This window comes from Alnus glutinosa, chromosome 9 (genome assembly GCF_958979055.1).
Source record: "Alnus glutinosa chromosome 9, dhAlnGlut1.1, whole genome shotgun sequence".
NCBI classification, from domain to species: domain Eukaryota; kingdom Viridiplantae; phylum Streptophyta; class Magnoliopsida; order Fagales; family Betulaceae; genus Alnus; species Alnus glutinosa.
In genome coordinates, this window is record NC_084894.1 from 24,823,369 (window position 1) to 24,842,712 (window position 19,344).

Consider the following 19,344-nt stretch of genomic DNA (forward strand, 5'->3'; position numbering starts at 1 on the left):
CATCACCATGTTGGATCTTTTTTTTTTTTTTTTTTTTTTTTTTTTTATGAGGAACAAATAATCGTTTCCCACAGACAGCGCCAAACTGTTGGTACAGTTTCCGGTATGGTGTGAATCTGCACGTTCTTCTGATGTTTTCTTCACGCTTTTCAATAATTCTGCAAAACAACAAAAACTAGGGACCCTTCCGGGGATCCCGTTCCGATGCCTAAATTAGCTTCTGTGATAAAATAATGCTCTGTGCATAAACACTGAGTCTTAGTTTATACCTGAGGTATATGCTTATTTATAGGCAAAGAGGTAGAGTCAAAGCTGGATTAGAATTCCTGCTCCTTGTCGATCTAGAATTGCTGTTAGAGTTCTAATCAAGATCTAGAATTGATGTCAGAGTTCAATTGGACTCTGATCCTTTATTAGACTTCTAATCTGATATCTTTTTTTAGACTTCTGATCTGATCATTCTTCTTATTTGATTGGACCATGAGTCCTATCCCAATTCCACCAGGGATAGGACTGATTTCTTTAGAGTTGTTGTTAAATGTCTATCTCCTCCTTGGATCGGGTTGAGTGGAACTTATCCCCAACAAATTACATAATAACCACTAATTATTAAACTACCCATTACCACATAATTGACCCACTAACATTACACTACCTACATAAACAACATCTGCATAATAACTACTACATTACACTAATGTCTTGCACTAGCCTAGCCACTGCCACTTCTTCCACACACGTCTTCTGCACAAAGCTCATAACAATCATGCCCATAACAGGTAGCATACCCAACCAGAATGTCTTTCTTCGGCTTTGAGATCCAAACTCGTAGTTCCCTGGTTGCTGGAACAAAGAAAGTGAAAGCCCACAAAAAATTCACACACCATTCTTCACACGATCAGACACAAATCGTGGGTTTGCAATGGAGAACGAACTCACACAAGAAATCGTGGGTCAGACACAAAAATTCACACACCAAGCCCACAAGAAGAACTACTGCAGTCAAAAACACAAAAGTACATATGTAGACTTATTCATACGTGGATTTGTAGGTGATAGATGTGAAGATCAGACAGAAATCGAAGAAAAAAAAAAAATTCCACATGATCGAAATTGGCGTTTGCCTAAAGCTTTGATACCATGAAAGAAAATATAGAGCTAAAATAAAATAAAGTGAAATAATAGAAAAAAGAGACATGGATTTTACGTGGCTCGGTCTATGACCTACGTCCACATGATAAAACTCAAAGGGCTACATTATGCTCTTATTGCTTGATCAATTTACAGTACAAATGATTCATATTTATAAAGATATAGAGAGAATACAAAATAGTATGTAGAGAGAATATAATCAAATACAATTAATGAGTATTAAATCAAATCCTCCAATATATGGAGAGTACCGTAATATACAGTATCAATATATTCTCTAACAGGTGGAAATGCAAATCCTAATCTCTCAAATTCTTCATGATTTTTGTGCTCCACTTAAATTCTAGAGGAAATCCATCTCTCCTTCCTCAAGCTTTCTAATAGGAGAAAATTCTTTCTTTTCTTTTTTTTTTTCCCCCTCACTCTTGTTTACTCATGTAAATAAACCTACGGCTCACCGAAGACTCAGAATTAATAATTATACACATATAAATACATGTATGTATGTATATATGTGTTTGCGTATATTATGTATTCAACTTTGTAAACCGACCTAACATATCTAGATCTCCTCTCCCAACCCATGAGGAGGAACCTATGTATTGTAAACAATCGGGTTACTGAGCACATGCAATAGAACCCTTAATGGCTTACTTGGAGTGGTGGACATAGGTGTCTAACACTAAATCACCTGTAACTCCTTGTGTTCTTTGCTCTCTCTTATTTTTGCTTTTATATATTCTCGTATTTTAGATTTCTACACAAACCGCAACACTTACAATATTTTTGTTCATGTTAAAGTGTTAATGTTGAAACTTTCTTTGATCGCAAAATCAAGGCGGAATCTGACTGGGGTGGGGAGTTTCGCAACTTGCATACTAGTATTTGAATCACCTACCGTATTTCTTGTTCCAACGATTACCAACAAAACAGGTCTGTAGAACGTAACCACCATCACTTGATTGAGTCCTACTCTTTAGAGCCATTGCTTCTATTCCTAAGATTTATTGGGGTGAAGCTTTTGTCACTACCTCTTATCTTTTTTTCTTTTTTTTCGAGTATTTTATTTCGAGAACACTAAAAACCTAGTCTATATAAAGGAATCCAGTCTATGTGTTTTTTAAATTTAATTTTGGAGTATAAATAAAATTAATTTCAGTCTTTTAGAGTTATAACCTATTTGCTTTTTTAGGGCTTTTTATTTCCTATTCATTATTTTATCTCTTCTTGAGTTTTCTTTTTAATTTCTGTTATTATCATATCTTATCAGAACAATTATATTTCTGGCCCGCTTCACCTGCTACCTCCTCCCTTCTGTTACATCTCATAAATCTCCGCTTGAAATTTCCAATTTTCTCAAGACTTTTGAGTGTGCATGTTGGCCTCACCTCATGGCTCACGCCTTTCAATCGTCACAAACTCGATTTTGGGTCAACCTTCATTATTGCTCGAGAGGAAGTTTCTTCTTCTCGACTGAATTATAGAACGAGATTTTGTATATTTCACTAGATCTACTACATGGTAATTAAACACAATTAACCTATATATAAAAAGGAATATGGGTACACTGACAGCTCATTGTAGATATATAGCCCCCAATTTGTTACACTTGACCCTCTTAATGTACCATTTATATATTCTCAATTGGAACTCTCCATTACTCTTTGATGTTAAAATGGACGGAAACTAGCTTGCGGATGTAACTTACATGTGCAAACTTTTTCTTCAAATATTCAAATAACCCTTAAAAAAAAAGGGGGAAAACTCCACTTTTAATTTCTGATCTTTCATCATTTTTGCAATTAGGGTATTCATCTTTAAAAAATGTCAATTTAGAGTATTTATTTTTCAATTTTAACACTTCGTTATAATTTTATGTTAAATTCTCTTAAAATTCTTAAAATACTCCTCATTTTTTGAAGGAATAAAAAAAAAAAAAAAATTGCAAAGATTTAGGTGTTAGTCAGAATTTAATGGAATTTGCAAAAATATTTATGCCTCAATCTTTGAAAAATTTTAATTTTTTTTTTTATATATAAAAATACGGGTATTTTAAGAATTTGATAGAATTTAATAAAAAATTCTAATGGAGGGTTAAAATTAAAAATAAAAATAAAAATTGAAAGATAGATACCTTAAATTGATACTTTTTAAATATGAATACCTTAATTGCAAAAGTGATGAAAGATCAAGGATTATAAGTGAAGTTTTCATTTTAAAAAAAGAAAGAAAGAAAAGGAAAAAAAAAAAAAAAAAAACCAACGAAGTTGATTAGTTGAGAGGTGGCCAGTTACCAGCCTCAAAATAGTTTTTTGGATGGCCAAATCACCCCATACGGTAGTGGCTGGCTGGGGTGGTCTGACCACCTGATCTTTCTTTCTCTCTCTTAAAAAAAGTTTGTTGTAATTTTTTATTTGAAGGACAAATGAGAAATTTTAACTCCTAAAATTGAGATATTTTCAATTTTTTATTAAAAAAGTGAGACTTGCATATGCGCGCGGATCACATGCATCATTTTTTGTTCATTAATCTAGCAGCATGTCGCGGATCACATGCATCATTTTTTGTTCATTAATCTAGCAGCATATCGCGGATCACATGCATCATTTTTTGTTCATTAATCTAGCAGCATATCGCGGATCACATGCATCATTTTTTGTTCATTAATATTCTAGCAGCATATATATATATATATATATATATATATATATATATAGTGTCAATTTCAAAATAATGGTACTTGGAAGGGTTCAAATATCACAAACGCCGGAATGGAACTAGCATTTGAAGTTTTGGGTCGGTAAAATTAAAAAAAAAAAATAATAATAAAAATAATAAAAAATGGGTGGGAGGTAAAATTATAATTTTTAAAGGATTATAAGAGTATTTTTTTTAAAAAAAATAAAATAAAAATCTGGAGGAAACATGGTGACTCCCCAAGCTAATTAGTTATTTTCTTTTCCTTTTTTTTTTTAAAAAAAAAAATACATGCTTCTAAAAATGTTGCTTATTAGTTATTCCAATTAAAAGTTTTTGATAGACGACATGAATAACTGTTCAACAAAGGCGGCTATCTAGATGGACGAATTTGATCAACCGTACCTACAAGTTGAAATTAATTAATTGTTTTATCGCTATTTAATTTTCTTTTAATGGGAGATCGTATGTCAAAAAAGGGTTGCGTCAAATGTTAACCCCCTTCCCCATCTAGAAAAATAAACGTCTTACTTCTCTAATCAATTAAAGAACTTTCGTTGTTAATGCATGGCCCCGCCAAACTGTATATAAATATCTCCACGTACAGAGAACCAGGGACTGCATCCGAGCTATTATCATCATATATAGAACCTGTTTGAAAAGCTAAAGCACTAGTGATAATAATTATTAGTATTTGAGGTGGTCGTTGTAGTGATATGGCTCACGTTGATAATCGTGGCAGAGATGGTAGATGGTCTCTCGAGGGAACGACAGCTCTTGTTACCGGTGGAACCAAAGGAATCGGGTTCTTTTTTCTCTCTGCTCTATTTACGTATTCTTATTAATTAAAACTTTAAAAATAAATAATGATTTAATTACAGTATGTCATACGACTTCACAAAATTAATTTCATCGTTCGTCAGTCTTTTGTTTGAGCTAGCTTTCGTCTCTTATATAGTATGGGTTTTGTAGCTAGCCTCCATAGTTTCCTGTTTATTAGTAAATTCTCTTGCTCTATGTAGTCTATGGCTTAGAACCCGTTGCTTTTTTTATGCTGTGTAATACAAATTTCTGCTTTTATATGTATTTGCTCTGCTAAGTTTTGTTAATCACTATCTATGTGTTGTGAGTAGGTATGCTATTGTGGAGGAATTGGCACAGCTTGGAGCGACCGTGCACACATGTTCTCGGAATGAAGCTGATCTGAAGAAGTGCTTGCGTGAGTGGGAGGTAAAGGGCTTCCGAGTCACTGGTTCAATCTGTGACCTTGTTTCTCGGCTCCAAAGAGAAGAGCTTATAAACACAGTTTCTCATCAATTTCACGGCAAACTCAATATTCTTGTAAGTCGATCTTTGGTGGTCGATCTCCTTTACTCATTAAGAAAAAAAAAAATGTTGTTCTTCTATTAGAATGATAATCAAATCTAAAACAATTGTTTTGTTACTTCAAAAAATTTAATTGATAAAAAAAAAAAATGCTGAATTAATCATTTCTAACAAGAAACTTTTGTGGGACTGTTCTAGATAAATAACGTGGGAACCAGCATTGTTAAACCAACCTCAAATGTGACAGCTCAAGATTTTTCATTCATCATGGGTACCAATATTGAATCTGCTTACCACCTGAGCCAGCTTGCGCACCCTCTTCTCAAAGGATCGGGAGGAGGAAGTATTGTTCTTCTCTCTTCCATTAGTGGATTGTTGTCAATAGGTGGTGCATCCCTTTACGGAGCAAGTAAAGGTATGTCGTGTGTATATATATATATATATATATATATATTCAATTTTATGGAGTTGGTAGGGTTTGAATTCATTATCTTCGTCTCTAATACTATATTAAATCACTATTCATTTTTAAAAGCTTAAGCTGATAAAAATATTGTCATGTTTTATGCAGGAGCAATAAACCAACTTTCTAGAAGTTTGGCATGTGAGTGGGCACGAGACAATATCAGGACCAACTGCGTTGCACCTAGAGTGATAACAACTCCTTTAACGGAGGAAGTCAGTGCATTTGACTTTTTTTTTTTTTTATTTTAGCAAAGAATTGCATTTGACTTGTTGGCATATATATTAATCATATGTAGTCTTTTTGTTTTGTTTGTGTTTGTATTTTTTGTTCTTTCTTTTAAATTCTTGTGCTTACTTCCTAATATTACTATTACTATTACTATTACAGTTAGTCAAAGGGAAAGCCTTGGAAACTATAAATTCACGGACTCCTATTGGACGACCTGGGGAGCCAGAGGAGGTATCATCCTTGGTAGCATTTCTCTGCCTTCCTGCAGCCTCTTATATAACTGGACAGACAATTTATGTTGATGGAGGGATGACTGTCTATGGATTCAATCCCTAGTCGCAGCAGTTTTGAATAAATTTTCCAACTCGATCCAATTGTTCCTTCTATGGCTTTTTATGTTTGTTTTTATCTCATAATAATAAGCTTCAGCAGAGGTAATTGTCTTTGATTTTGTCTTGACGGACTGAAATAAATTAATTTGTTTCCTCCTGTAATCCTATTTATCATATTGTTGGTCACAACGTAGCTGTCTTCTTTGAATATAAAAGAAAAATAAAAATCCAACTGAACAATTTCAACCATTAATTCCCAAAAAATTATTCTGAACAAAATTCTCAAGATAATTAAGAACACAATCCAATCATAAAGAAAATCAATATTCAAATAGAAAACTTTCAAGAAAAATCCACTATCATATCATAAAATATGATACAATATCTTCTCAATTGTTTATACTCAAAAGTTAAAATCTACACTGACAATGGACATAATATATATAATCAATTACCTCTCTAGAAATTACAATGCAATTTTCTCACCAAAAAAAAAAAAATTCCATTTCATTGAAGTCAATATTGTACCCGAAGAAATTCGATGCTATAGTACCATATATATGCATGCTGAAATCGCCAACCTAAGCCACTAAAATCTTAGGGAAAATAATCCCAAGTCTCCATCTCCTAACCTAGCCTTTTTTCATTCTTGTTTACTCGATCATGTGAAAAATATGTGAGTCGGGTTCGATGGAAAATGTTGGAAGCGTTTTAAAATCATCTAGCTCATGCATGGGACATTATCCGTTGATCTTTGTTTTTTTTTTTTTTTCAGCCAATTTGGCTTAGCTAGGTGCTGTAAAAAAAAAAAAATACATGTGTGCGGTAGTTTCATTCAGTAATCAAAATTTTATTTTATTTTTTCTCTTTCTCGTGTAAAACTTGAAATTAATAACTCTCGGAAAGCCACCAAGCTAGTGTAGTGTGCAACTTTTTTCTTTTTAGTCGTCATCAATATATCCTCTCAAAATATTACAATATACCCCATTGTCAAAGCCTGGCCTCAAACTATTGATTGAGTCGATGTCCTCAACCAAACTATCAAAAATTATTAATATCTCTTAATGCTAGCAAAAAGACAAAAAATTACCTTAATTTTTTTTTTATTTTTTTGACAATAAAATAAAAATTCCCTTATAAATTATAAAAACAAAAAAAAAATGAATAACTAAAAATTTAAATTTTTTTTTTTAAAAAAAAAAAAGTGAAAAACTTGAAATAAAATTAAAAAAGAAAGTTGCATGCAGGGGCTGGTTCGGCCACATGGATGGCATGAATTCCCATCAGAAACTCGTAGGCTCATCGTTTCAAAATTGAAAATGGCGGCATGTTGGTGAATCTGTCTTTGATCTCTCGATCATCTCTCCAGCATTTGTAGTACTCCGTAAATAAATACTTTTATTCAAACGATAATAGTAATTTAAAAGGGAAATGCTAGTGTTCCCACCAGCATCCTACCTCCATCCCACCAATCCTAAGTGATTGGTTTTTTTTTTAATTTAATAAATTTATTTTCAAATTTTTGCACTTAGGGGTAGTGGGATGGGGTGAGATGCTTGTGGGAATACTAGCATTTCCCAATTTAAAAACCAAAAACTCGATCTTATTTTAATTCACGTAAAAAAATAGAAATAAAAAAGAAAAGAAAAAGGTTTCCGACAAACTGTTATAATCCTCTAATTAAAACTCTCAAAAATATATTAGAAAAGTACATATTTTGAAAGCAAAATCTTGATTTTCAAATGTTTGACTTTCCTTCCGTACGATCCCGGTTTCCTCTCGAACATTCAACCTTTCCTGTCGAATGAATGAAGGTTAAAAGAGTTTTAACTTAATTGTGGACCTAATTGTTAAGTATCTCCCTTTCTTAATGCGTTTTTTGAGAGTGAGTAAGGTCCATGAATTTTTACATGGTATCAGAGCAGGTTCCTTTGACAATGATGGGCATTTCCCTCCCGTTATTAAACACGTGTTTGGCCAAAAGATGCCACACGTGAGGAAGCGTGTTAAAGTATCCCACATTGCTAAAATTTCATTCACCTGTGCACTTTATAAGTCATGGTGACCCCTCCTCTCTCAAGGCGTCTTAGAGAGAGGATTGGGCCTTCCCTCCTGCTACCACTCTGATGCAATACACGTGATTGGACAATAGCACCACACGTGAGGGGGCGTGTTAAGTATCCCCCTTTCCTAAGACGTCTTTTAATTGAGAGTAAGTAAGGCCCATGGACTTTTACACTTATGTTTTATTTAACCACTAGGGTAACTCCTAGGTCTGATTTCCTGAGCTTTAGTATTTTTAAGAGCCTCACCAAATTTTATTAGTTAAAATAATTAAAAATTATTTTTCTCTATTATAATGAGCCACTTTTTTGAAGAATTCCAAGCAGTCTAACTATTTTAACTATTCACTATTACTATTTAATTTAAATAATATTTTTTCAAATTTTTTTTTATTATTTCTCTATTTAATCTTTTTTGAATGTTTATCTTTTCCTAACGGTGAACATATTCGTGTGAAGAAAAAAATGACAAATTTTATAGTTTTTTAATGATTTGGTGAGTAAATAGTACTTATCAAAATTAGTAAGTATTGTTCACTTACAAAATGTTTTTGGTTAAATTGGTGAGACTATTGAGAATGATTTTTGTGCGTTTTCTTTATATTACCTCACCTAAATAGCTAAAAAGCTATTTTGGTGAGACTTCTAAGAATACGGTAATTCGTTTAATAAATAGTGTTGGACTTTTTAATTCGTTTTGATGCTATGTTCATCTTGTTGAAGAAGATGATCAGCCTCGTTGGCTTGTGTGGCCGAAACTGCAACACCGTTGCTCAAATCACTCAGTACTCATAGGCACCATTTTCTGCTCGTAGTTAGAAACCTTGTCACACGATGCCTTAATTTTTGGATCTTATTTAACGTAACCGTTTAGGAATAAGATCTCTTGTCACACGTTTTTGTATTTAACCGTAAAAAGCTGCGGTATGCGAGCTATTATCATCAGCATTAAAGCTTCTCCCTTTCTAAATTTTTGGATCAGGATGTCTAAGAGACGTACGGCACCTGGTCTGGGGGGCGGCTGGATTTGAGCCAATTATGTTTAATTATATTCACGTTGGCACTTCTAAAGCAATTATGGTTGAATTTGAGCCGAGTTGAATTTGGGATTGCTAGATTCAGCTCGAGCTCGAACCGAGTTTTAAAGGTTTGTTCAAATTCGACTTGTTAAGAGCAGAGCCTCCAATCGAGCTCAAGCTCGATTGGAGTTTTTTAATATTTTTTACTTTAAAAAATTAATATTAAAATTTTAGTACAATTTTGACTTTGATCTATTTTTCACATTCTAAATGGAATGTTTGTAGTATTACATATATTATGTTTACTATGTTAGTATTTATATATTACAACTATAGAATCTTATATATACACACACACACACGAGCAAGCTAACGATACAAGCCGAACGAGTCGAGTACGTCGAACTTATACAAGCCGAGCTCACGAGCTTTGTCTGAGCCGAGTTGATTTTATACGAGTACGTCTCATTTTATATACGAATAAAATATTTTGTTCACGAACAACTCATTTATTTTTCAAACCAATACTAGATCGAGTTTAAGCGAGCTGAGTTCAAGAGCAGCTTGGCTTCTAACACTATTAAAAGCAACCGATAAATCAACAACTTAGACTATTGAAGGTGTGTTGTCTCAAAAGAAAAAACAAAATAAAATTGTGGAATGTGTTAATTAATACATTTACTCGACAAGATATATATTGGATTAATGGTGTATATGATACCACATCATTTAAACTAGCTGATATCGTGAATTCTATCTCATAGAGTGAATGATAGAGTGATGCTACTCTTTCTAACTATTTTATACCGCGTTTTAAATAGCTTCCTTTTATGTTTGTCACTATAAAAAAATAAAATGTCACTTAGAATACGCCACATTAACCGGGTAAATGGGTAAGATCCATTTCATTATAAGAAAACGGAGAAATGTTCTTATAACTATAAATATGATCTCCACCGAGCGTTAGAGATGTACGGCATGCGAGCTATTTTTAACATATAACCTGTACATTTAAAAAGCTACGAAAAATTGTGGCGGTCATAATTCTAGTGATATGGCTCAGGTAGATAATCGTAGCAAAGATGGTAGATGGTCTCTTGAGGGAACGACGGCTCTTGTTACTGGTGGAACCAAAGGAATCGGGTTCTTTTCTTTCTGCTCTCTCTTTTAATGGCTTTTATTTTCAGATTATGAAAAGGAAAAATATGTTTGCTAATTGAAGATTTGGTTGAGTGAGATCATGAGAAATGGTTGTATTTACACGACTTCACGTACTGTCCTAAATTTCATTAATTGTTCATCTGTCTTTCTATTGGCAAGCTCTTGCTGTATGCAGCGCATGGCTTAGAACCCGTTGCTTTATGATGTGTGATACAAAGTTCTGCTTTTATATTTGCTCTGATAAGTTTTAGATATTTATGTGTTGTGATTAGGTATGCTATTGTGGAGGAATTGGCTGGGCTTGGGGCTACTGTGCACACCTGCTCTCGGAATGAAGTCGATATTAATAAATGCGTGCACGAGTGGGAGGCAAAGGGCTTCCAAGTTACTGGTTCAGTCTGTGATATTTCTTCTCGGCCCCAAAGAGAAGAGCTTATAAACACAGTTTCTCATCAATTTCACGGCAAACTCAATAGATCTTTGGTTGTCGATCTCCTTTACTCATTAAGAAAAATGTGTTGTGTTTGATGAAAAAAAAAAAGAAAAAGAAAAAAGGCTGAATTAATTAGTTATTTCTAACAAGTACTTAACTTTATAGATAAATAATGTGGGAACAACTAGTCATAAACCAACCCTAGAGGTGACAGCTCAAGATTTCTCATTCATCACGGGTACCAACATTGAATCTGCTTACCACCTGAGCCAGCTTGCGCACCCTCTTCTCAAAGGATCGGGACGAGGAAGTATTGTTCTCATTTCTTCCATTGGTGGATTGTTGTCAATAGGTGGTGCATCCCTTTATGGAGCAAGTAAAGGTACTTAATTAATATATATATATATTCAATTTTATGGAGTTGGTTGGGTTTGAATTCATGATCTCGCTGTCTCTGATATTATATTAAATCACTATTTATTTTTAAATGTTTAAGTTAATAAAAATATTGTCATGTTTTATGCGCTCAGGAGCAATAAACCAACTTTCTAGAAGTTTGGCATGTGAGTGGGCACGAGACAATATCAGGACCAACTGCGTTGCACCTGCAGTGATAAGAACTCCCTTATCCGAGGATGTAAGTGCATTTGACTTGTTAGCATATATATTAATCATATGTAATCTTTTTGTTTTGTTTGTGTTTAATTGTATTTTTAGTTCTTTCTTTTAAATTCTTGTGCTTACTTCCTAATATTACTATTACTATTACTATTACAATTACAGTTACTCGAAGGGAAAGCCTTGAAAACTATAAATTCACGGACTCCTATTGGACGACCTGGGGAACCAGAGGAGGTATCATCCTTGGTAGCGTTTCTCTGCCTTCCTGCAGCCTCTTACATAACTGGACAGACAATATATGTTGATGGAGGGATGACTGTCTATGGATTCAATCCCTGGTCGCAGTAGTTTTGAATAAATTTCTCAACTCCAATTACTCCTTTGTCTTTTATATGTTTGTTTTTATCTCATAATAATAAGCTATAGCAGAGGTAATTGTCTTTGATTTTGTCTTGACGGACTGAAATAAATTAATTTGCTTTTTCCTATAATTCTATTTATCATATTGTTGGTCACACCGCAGCTGTCTTCTGTGAATATAAAAGAAAAAGAGAAAAAAAAAAAAAACCAACCGAACAATTTCAAACATTAATTCCCAAAAAATTATTCTGAACAAAATTCTCAAGCTAATTAAGAACACAATCCAATCATAAAGAATCAATATTCAAGTAGAAAAGTTTCAAGAAAAATCCAGTACTATCATAAAATATGATACAATATCTTCTCAATTGTTTATACCCAAAAGTTGAAATCTACACTGACAATGGACATATAGTCAATTACCTCTCTAGAAATTACAATGCAATTTTCTTACCAAAAAAAAAAAAAAAAATCCGATTCATTGAAGTCGTGCCCGAAGAAATTCGATACTATAGTACCGTATGCAAGCTGAAATCGCCAACCTAAGCCACTAAAATCTTAGGGAAAAAAATCCCAAGTCTCCATCTCCCAACCTAGCTTTTTTTCATTCTTGTTTTCTCGATCATGTGAAAAATATGTAAGTCGGGTTTGATGGAATATGTTGGAAGTGCTATAAAATCATCGAGCTCATGCATGTTTCGTGCAAGGGACATTATCCATTGATCTTTGTTTTTTTCGGCAATTTGGCTTAGCTAAGTGCTGTAAAAAAAAAAATTTACATGTGTGCTATAGTTTCATTCAATAATCAAAATTTTATTTATTTTTTTCTCTCTTTCCCGTGTAGAACTTGGAATTAATAACTCTCGGAAAGCCACCAAGCTAGCTTAGTGTGCAACTATTTTTATTTTAATCGTCAACAATATATCCTCTCAAAATACTACAATCGATATACACCATTGTCAATGCTCTCAAACTATTGATTGAGTCAATGTCCTCCTCCAAATTATCAAAATTGTCAATCTCCCTCAAGGTTAGCAAAAAGACAAAAAAAATTAATAAAAATTCCCTTATAAATTCTAAAAACAAAAAATGAATAACTAAAAATTAAAATGATTTTTTTAAAAAAAAAAAAACTCAAAACTAAAAATAAAATTAAAAAAGAAAGTTGCATGCAGGGGCTGGTTCGGCCACATGGATGGCCTGAATTCCCATCAGAAACTCGTAGGCTCATTATTTCAAAATTGAAAATGGCGGCATGTTGGTGAATCTGTCTTTGATCTCTCGATCATCTCTCCAGCATTTGTAATACTCCGAAAATAAATACTTTTATTCAAACGATAATAGTAATTTAAAAACCAAAAACTCTTATTTTAATTCACGTAAAAAAATAAAAATAAAAAAGAAAAGAAAAAGGTTTCCGACCAACTGTTATCCTCTAATTAGAACTCTCAAATTAGTATATGTCAAATTAAGATGTTTTCAAATCAAATCCACTTTTAATTTCTTAACTAGTATATGTCAAATTAAGATGTTTTCAAATCAAATCCACTTTTAATTTCTGATCTTTTATCATTTTGCAATTAGGGTATCTATTTTTAAAAAGTGTCAATTTAGGGTATCAATTTTTCGATTTTTTTTTTTTTTTTTTTTTCAATTTTAACACTGTTATAATTTTCTTTAAATCCTCTTAAAATTCTCAAAATACCCCTTATTTTTTTAAGGAATAAATAAAAAGGAAAAAAATTTGCAAAGATTTAGGTGTTAGTCAGAATTTAATGAAATTTGCAAAAATATTCATGCCTAAATCATTGAAAAATTTTATAATTTTTTTTTTAAAAAAAAAAAAAAAAACACGGGTATTTTGGAAATTTTAATAAAATTTAACAGAAAATTCTAATAGAAGGTTAAAATTGAAAAAATTGAAAGATAGATACCCTAAATTGACGCTTTTAAAATATGAATATCTTAATTGCAAAAGTGATGAAAGATTAAAGGTTATAAGTGAAGTTCTCCCTTAATAATAATAATAAAAAAAAAATAAAAAAAAAAAAGTTTAACTCCCAAAATTGGGATATTTTCGGTATTTATTTTCTATTTTTTTTTTAAAAAAAAGGAAGACTGGCATATGCAGATCACATGCATCATTTTTTGTTCATTAATCTAGCAGCATATAAATGTATATATATATGGTGCCCATTTCAAAATAATGGTAGTTGGAAGGGTTCAAATATCACAAACGCAAGGATGGAACTAGCATTTGGAGTTTTGGGTCGGTAAAACTAAAAAATAAAAAAATTTGGTGGGAGGTAAAATTCTAATTTTTAAAGGATTATAAGAGAATTTTTTTTTTAAAAAAAAAAATCTGTAGAAAACATGGTGAGTCCCCAAGCTAATTAGTTATTTTCTTTTCCTTTAAAAAAAATATGGGCTTCTAAAAATGTTGCTTATTAGTTATTCCAATTAAAAGTTTTTGATAGCCGACATGCATAGTACTGCTCAACAAAGGGGCCATCTAGATGGACGGAATTGGTCAACCGTACCTACAAGTTGAAATTAATTAATTAATCGGTAATCAAAGGCAAATTTTCAATTCCATTTCACTTCTCTTAAAAATATCAAATAAAAAATATTTTAATTTTTTTACACTTTTTACGTCACATCAATAATTTTTTATTACTTTTTAAATAATAAAAAAAAAAAAACACTACAAAACAAATTTTTTTCACTTTTCTATAAAACATTTTCAAATTTTATACACATCAATCATTTCTTACTACTATTTAAATAAATATTCCATTACACAATTACTTATCAAACAACTTCTTAATTTTCTTTTAATGGAGATCATATGTCAAAAAAGGCTTGCGTCAAACGTCTTACTTTTCTTCTTATGTATATTTGACTATAATTTTTTTTTTTTTTTTTTGTTCGAATCAAAGAACTTTCGTCGTTACTGCATGGCCCCGCCAAACTGTATATAAATATCTCCACATACAGAGAACTAGGGACTGCATCGGAGCTATTATATATCATCATATGTAGAACCTGTTTGAAAAGCTAAAATACTAGTGATAATAATTATTAGTATTTGAGGTGGTCGTTGTAGTGATATGGCTCAGGTTGATAATCGTGGCAGAGATGGTAGATGGTCTCTCGAGGGAACGACAGCTCTTGTTACCGGTGGAACCAAAGGAATCGGGTATTTTTTTTTCTCTCTGCTCTATTTACGTATTCTTATTAATTAAAACTTTTAGAATAAATAATGATTTAATAACAATATGTCATACAACTTCATAAAATTAATTTCATCGTTCGTCAGTCTTTTGTTTGAGCTAGCTTTCGTCTCTTATATAGTATGGGTTTTGTAGCTAGCCTCCATAGTTTCCTGTTTATTAGTAAATTCTCTTGCTCTATGTAGTCCATGGCTTAGAACCCGTTGCTTTTTTTATGCTGTGTAATACAAATTTCTGCTTTTATATATATTTGCTCTGCTAAGTTTTGTTAATCACTATATATGTGTTGTGAGTAGGTATGCTATTGTGGAGGAATTGGCACAGCTTGGAGCGACTGTGCACACATGTTCTCGTAATGAAGCTGATCTGAAGAAGTGCTTACGTGAGTGGAAGGCAAAGGGCTTCCGAGTCACTGGTTCAGTCTGTGACCTTGTGTCTCAGCTCCAAAGAGAAGAGCTTGTAAACACAATTTCTCATCAATTTCACGGCAAACTCAATATTCTTGTAAGTCGATCTTTGGTGGTCCATCTATTTTACTTATTAAGAAAAAAAAATGTTGTTCTTCTGTTAGAATGATAATCAAATCTAAAACAATTGTTTTGTTACTTCAAAAAATTAAATTGATAAAAAAAAAAATGCTGAATTAATCATTTCTAACAAGAAACTTTTGCGGGATGGTTCTAGATAAATAACGTGGGAGCCAGCATTGTTAAACCAACCCCAAATGTGACAGCTCAAGATTTCTCTTTCATCATGGGTACCAACATTGAATCTGCTTACCACCTGAGCCAACTTGCGCACCCTCTTCTCAAAGGATCGGGATGAGGAAGTATTGTTCTCATTTCTTCCATTGGTGGATTGTTGTCAATAGGTGGTGCATCCCTTTATGGAGCAAGTAAAGGTGCTTAATTAATATATATAATATATATATATATATATATATATATATATTTATATATATATATTATATTCAATTTTATGGAGTCGGTCGGGGTTTGAATTCATAATCTTTCTGTCTCTGATATTATATTAAATCACTATTTATTTCTGAAAGCTTAAGTTAATAAAAATATTGTCATGTTTTATGAGCTCAGGAGCAATAAACCAACTTTCTAGAAGTTTGGCATGCGAGTGGGCACGAGACAATATCAGGACCAACTGCGTTGCACCTGGAGTGATAAGAACTCCTTTATCTGAGGATGTAAGTGCATTTGACTTGATAGCATATATATTAATCATATGTAGTCTTTTTATTTTGTTTGTGTTTAATTGTATTTTCAGTTCTTTCTTTTAAATTCTTGTGCTTACTTCCTAATATTACTATTACTATTACTATTACTATTACTATTACAATTACAGATACTCGAAGGGAAATCCTTGGAAACTATAAATTCACGGACTCTATTGGACGACGTGGAGAGTCAGATGAGGTATCATCCTTGGTAGCGTTTCTCTGCCTTCCTGCAGCCTCTTACATAACTGGACAGACAATCTATGTTGATGGAGGGTTGACTGTCTATGGATTCAATCCCTAGTCACAGCAGTTTTGAATAAATTTCTCAACTCCAATTGTTCCTTCTATGTCTTTTTATGTTTGTTTTTATCTCATAATAATAAGCTTCAGCAGAGGTAATTGTCTCTAATTTTGTCATGACGGACTGAAATAAATTAATTTGTTTCCTCCTGTAATCCTATTTATCATATTGTTGGTCACACTGCAGCTGTCTTCTGTGAATATAAAAGAAAAAAAAAAAAAAAATCCAACTGAACAATTTCAACCATTAATTCCCAAAAAATTATTCTAAACAAAATTCTCAAGCTAATTAAGAACACATCCAATCATAAAGAAAACCAATATTCAAGTAGAAAAGTTTAAAGAAAAATCCGAGTACTATCATAAAATATGATACAATATCTTCTCAATTGTTTATACCCAAAAGTTGAAATCTACACCGACAATGGACATAACATAATCAATTACCTCTCTAGAAATTACAATGCAATTTTCTCACCAAAAAAAAAAATTCCAATGAAGTCGTTGTGCCGGAAGAAATTCGATACTCGGAAAATATAATATATTTTCCGTATATTCTATATTTGGTTGATATTGTAATATTCTTTATTTACGGTGAATTGTAATCGAATCACCCTAATTTGATTACCATATTAGTCTTTACTCTAATCCTTATAAATAGAGACCTTTGTATTGTAAAAAGTCAAGTTAGAGAAATCGCCAATCTGAAAGATCTTAGAGAAAAAAATCCAAGTCTCCATTGATCTCCTAAGCTTTTTTTCACTCTTGGTTACTCGATCATGTGAAAAATATTTGAATCGGGTCCAACGGAATGTTGGAAGTGCTTTAAAATCATCGACCTCATGTTTCGTGCATGCATGGGACATGCATTATCCATTAATGATCTTTGTTGTTTTTGGCCGATTTGGCTTAGCTAGGTGCTGTAAAAAAAAAAAAATTTACGTGTGAGTGCTGTAGTTTCATTTGATAATCAAAATTTAATTTAATTTTCTCTATTTCTTATGTAAAACTTGGAATTAATAACTCTTGGAAAGCCACCAAGCTAGCTTAGTGCGCAACTTTTTTTTTGTTTTAGTTGTCAACAATGTACCCTCTCAAACTACTACGTACGTACCCCATTGTCAATACTTTCAAATTATTGATTGAGTCAATGTATTCTTCCCAATTACCAAAATTTGTAAATCTCCTTCGAGGCCATAAAAAAGACAAAAAATTACCTTAATTTTTTTTTTATACAATAAAATAAAAATGCCCTTATAAATTCTAAAAAAAATGAATAATGAACTAAAAAATTAAAATTAATTTTTATTTTTCTAAAAATTAAAAAAAGAAAAAAGAAAAAGAGTTGTAGGGGCTGGTTCGGCCACATGGATGGCTTGAATTCCCATCAGAAACTCGTAGGCTCCTTGTTTCAAAATTGAAAATGGCGACATGTTGGTGAATCTGTCTTTGATCTCTCGATCATCTCTCTAGCATTTGTAATACTCTGAAAATAAATATTTTTATTCAAACAATATGTTAAAGCATTTTCAAAGTTAATATGTATATATATTTATTTTATGTTTTGGGAATGTTTTAAAAATGAATGTATTAAAGTGAGAGCATTAAATGAAGATAGTCTTACATAAAAAAAAGAGAAAGTGTAGTTGGTATTCATAACGCCTAACATACTTTAAGCATTTACGTGTATACTCTAACACGGTGTAAGGATCTGGCTTCAGTATAGTTATAAATATGACCGGATATCTGCTGTTAAAATTTAAACGGTCAAGATTTGATGTAGCATGTTTATAGAAACGACGTCGTCAACTACCAAAAAGCAAAACAGACGTCGTCAGCGCTTAAGCAGATGCCTTTCTGTCTTCAGCAATGCTTCTCTTCTTCCCAAATCGACACCACCCTTTTCTTTCCACTCTCGTTTTTTAATTTTACCTAAATCCAAAACCAAGGCAATTAAGGCTTCCCCATAAAAGTTCTCACAGTTTCTTCTAAACTAGCACTACAAAAAAAATTAATTTTCGCCACTTGCAGTTCGCCGCGTGTACGGTCACTGTACACGTGGCGAACTGTTGGCCGCGTGCAAGTAGCCACGTACATACACGCGGCGGACCCAGTTGACACTAACTGTACAATTGGCCGCGTGTATTTTAATACACGTGTCCAAGTGGCCACGTGTATTAAAATACACGCGGCTGACAGTTAGCCGCGTGTATTTAAAGTACACGCGGCTAACAGTTGGCCGCGTGTACTTAAATATTCGTGGCCACTTGGCCACGTGTGCTACAGTACACGCGGCCAACAATTGGCCGCGTGTACTGTAGCACACGTGGCTAAATACTTCAATTTTTTCAAAAAAAAAGAAAAAAAAAAAAAGAAAAAAAGAGAAGAAGGCTTCTCTAATTTTTTTTTTTTCACCGGTATTTTCAATTTGCCGGAACAACCTTTTTTTTTCTTCCCCTTGCCGGTCGGCAACAACAAAACACCCACAAAACTTCTTCTGGCCAAAAAACCACCAACAAAATCCAAAAAAATTATCTAGTTTATTTTTTTTCCCCTTCCGGAAACATCTTCGAGGCCGGCCGGCCGGCAACAACAAAACTTCAACAAAACTTCAACAAAATCCAAGAAAACGGCAAAAAATCACCAACAAAATTTATCAAGTTTCTTTTTTTTCCCCTTCCGGAAACTTCTTCGAGGCCAGCAACAAAAACACCAAAAA

General features: G+C 32.7%; 2 protein-coding genes and 1 pseudogene across 6 annotated transcripts; all 3 read left to right on the plus strand.

Annotated features, from left to right (window-relative positions):
* Positions 1-4,461: 4,461 nt before the first annotated feature.
* LOC133877973 (tropinone reductase homolog At2g29290-like) lies at positions 4,462-6,321 on the plus strand. The gene is made up of 5 exons (XM_062316440.1): positions 4,462-4,654; positions 4,983-5,190; positions 5,374-5,590; positions 5,747-5,853; positions 6,029-6,321. The coding sequence occupies exons 1-5, from the start codon at positions 4,566-4,568 to the stop codon at positions 6,203-6,205; spliced, it is 798 nt and encodes a 265-aa protein (XP_062172424.1). The 5' UTR covers positions 4,462-4,565; the 3' UTR covers positions 6,206-6,321.
* Positions 6,322-10,337: 4,016 nt separating this feature from the next.
* Positions 10,338-11,864, plus strand: LOC133877974 (tropinone reductase homolog At1g07440-like). Of its 5 annotated transcripts, none has more exons than XM_062316441.1 (5): positions 10,338-10,426; positions 10,717-10,930; positions 11,043-11,259; positions 11,408-11,557; positions 11,698-11,864. In XM_062316441.1, the coding sequence occupies exons 1-5, from the start codon at positions 10,338-10,340 to the stop codon at positions 11,844-11,846; spliced, it is 819 nt and encodes a 272-aa protein (XP_062172425.1). In that variant the 3' UTR covers positions 11,847-11,864. The 5 variants fall into 5 exon arrangements, with proteins under 5 accessions (XP_062172425.1, XP_062172428.1, XP_062172429.1 ...); XM_062316444.1 differs by having other exon boundaries at positions 11,408-11,518; positions 11,671-11,864; XM_062316445.1 differs by having other exon boundaries at positions 11,408-11,518; positions 11,677-11,864.
* Positions 11,865-14,880: 3,016 nt separating this feature from the next.
* On the plus strand, positions 14,881-16,734 carry LOC133878524 (senescence-associated protein 13-like; annotated as a pseudogene).
* Positions 16,735-19,344: the final 2,610 nt, after the last annotated feature.

Bases quoted from the DNA above. Each gene is read 5' to 3' on its own strand.
- LOC133877973 (XM_062316440.1), top strand. From the start codon at position 4,566: ATGGCTCACGTTGATAATCGTGGCAGAGATGGTAGATGGTCTCTCGAG. The intron at 5,591-5,746 runs GTATGTCGTGTG...TGTTTTATGCAG, and splicing joins CCTTTACGGAGCAAGTAAAG to GAGCAATAAACCAACTTTCT. The intron at 5,854-6,028 runs GTCAGTGCATTT...TTACTATTACAG, and splicing joins CAACTCCTTTAACGGAGGAA to TTAGTCAAAGGGAAAGCCTT.
- LOC133877974 (XM_062316441.1), top strand. From the start codon at position 10,338: ATGGCTCAGGTAGATAATCGTAGCAAAGATGGTAGATGGTCTCTTGAG. The intron at 11,260-11,407 runs GTACTTAATTAA...TTATGCGCTCAG, and splicing joins CCTTTATGGAGCAAGTAAAG to GAGCAATAAACCAACTTTCT. The intron at 11,558-11,697 runs ATCTTTTTGTTT...CTATAAATTCAC, and splicing joins ATATATATTAATCATATGTA to GGACTCCTATTGGACGACCT.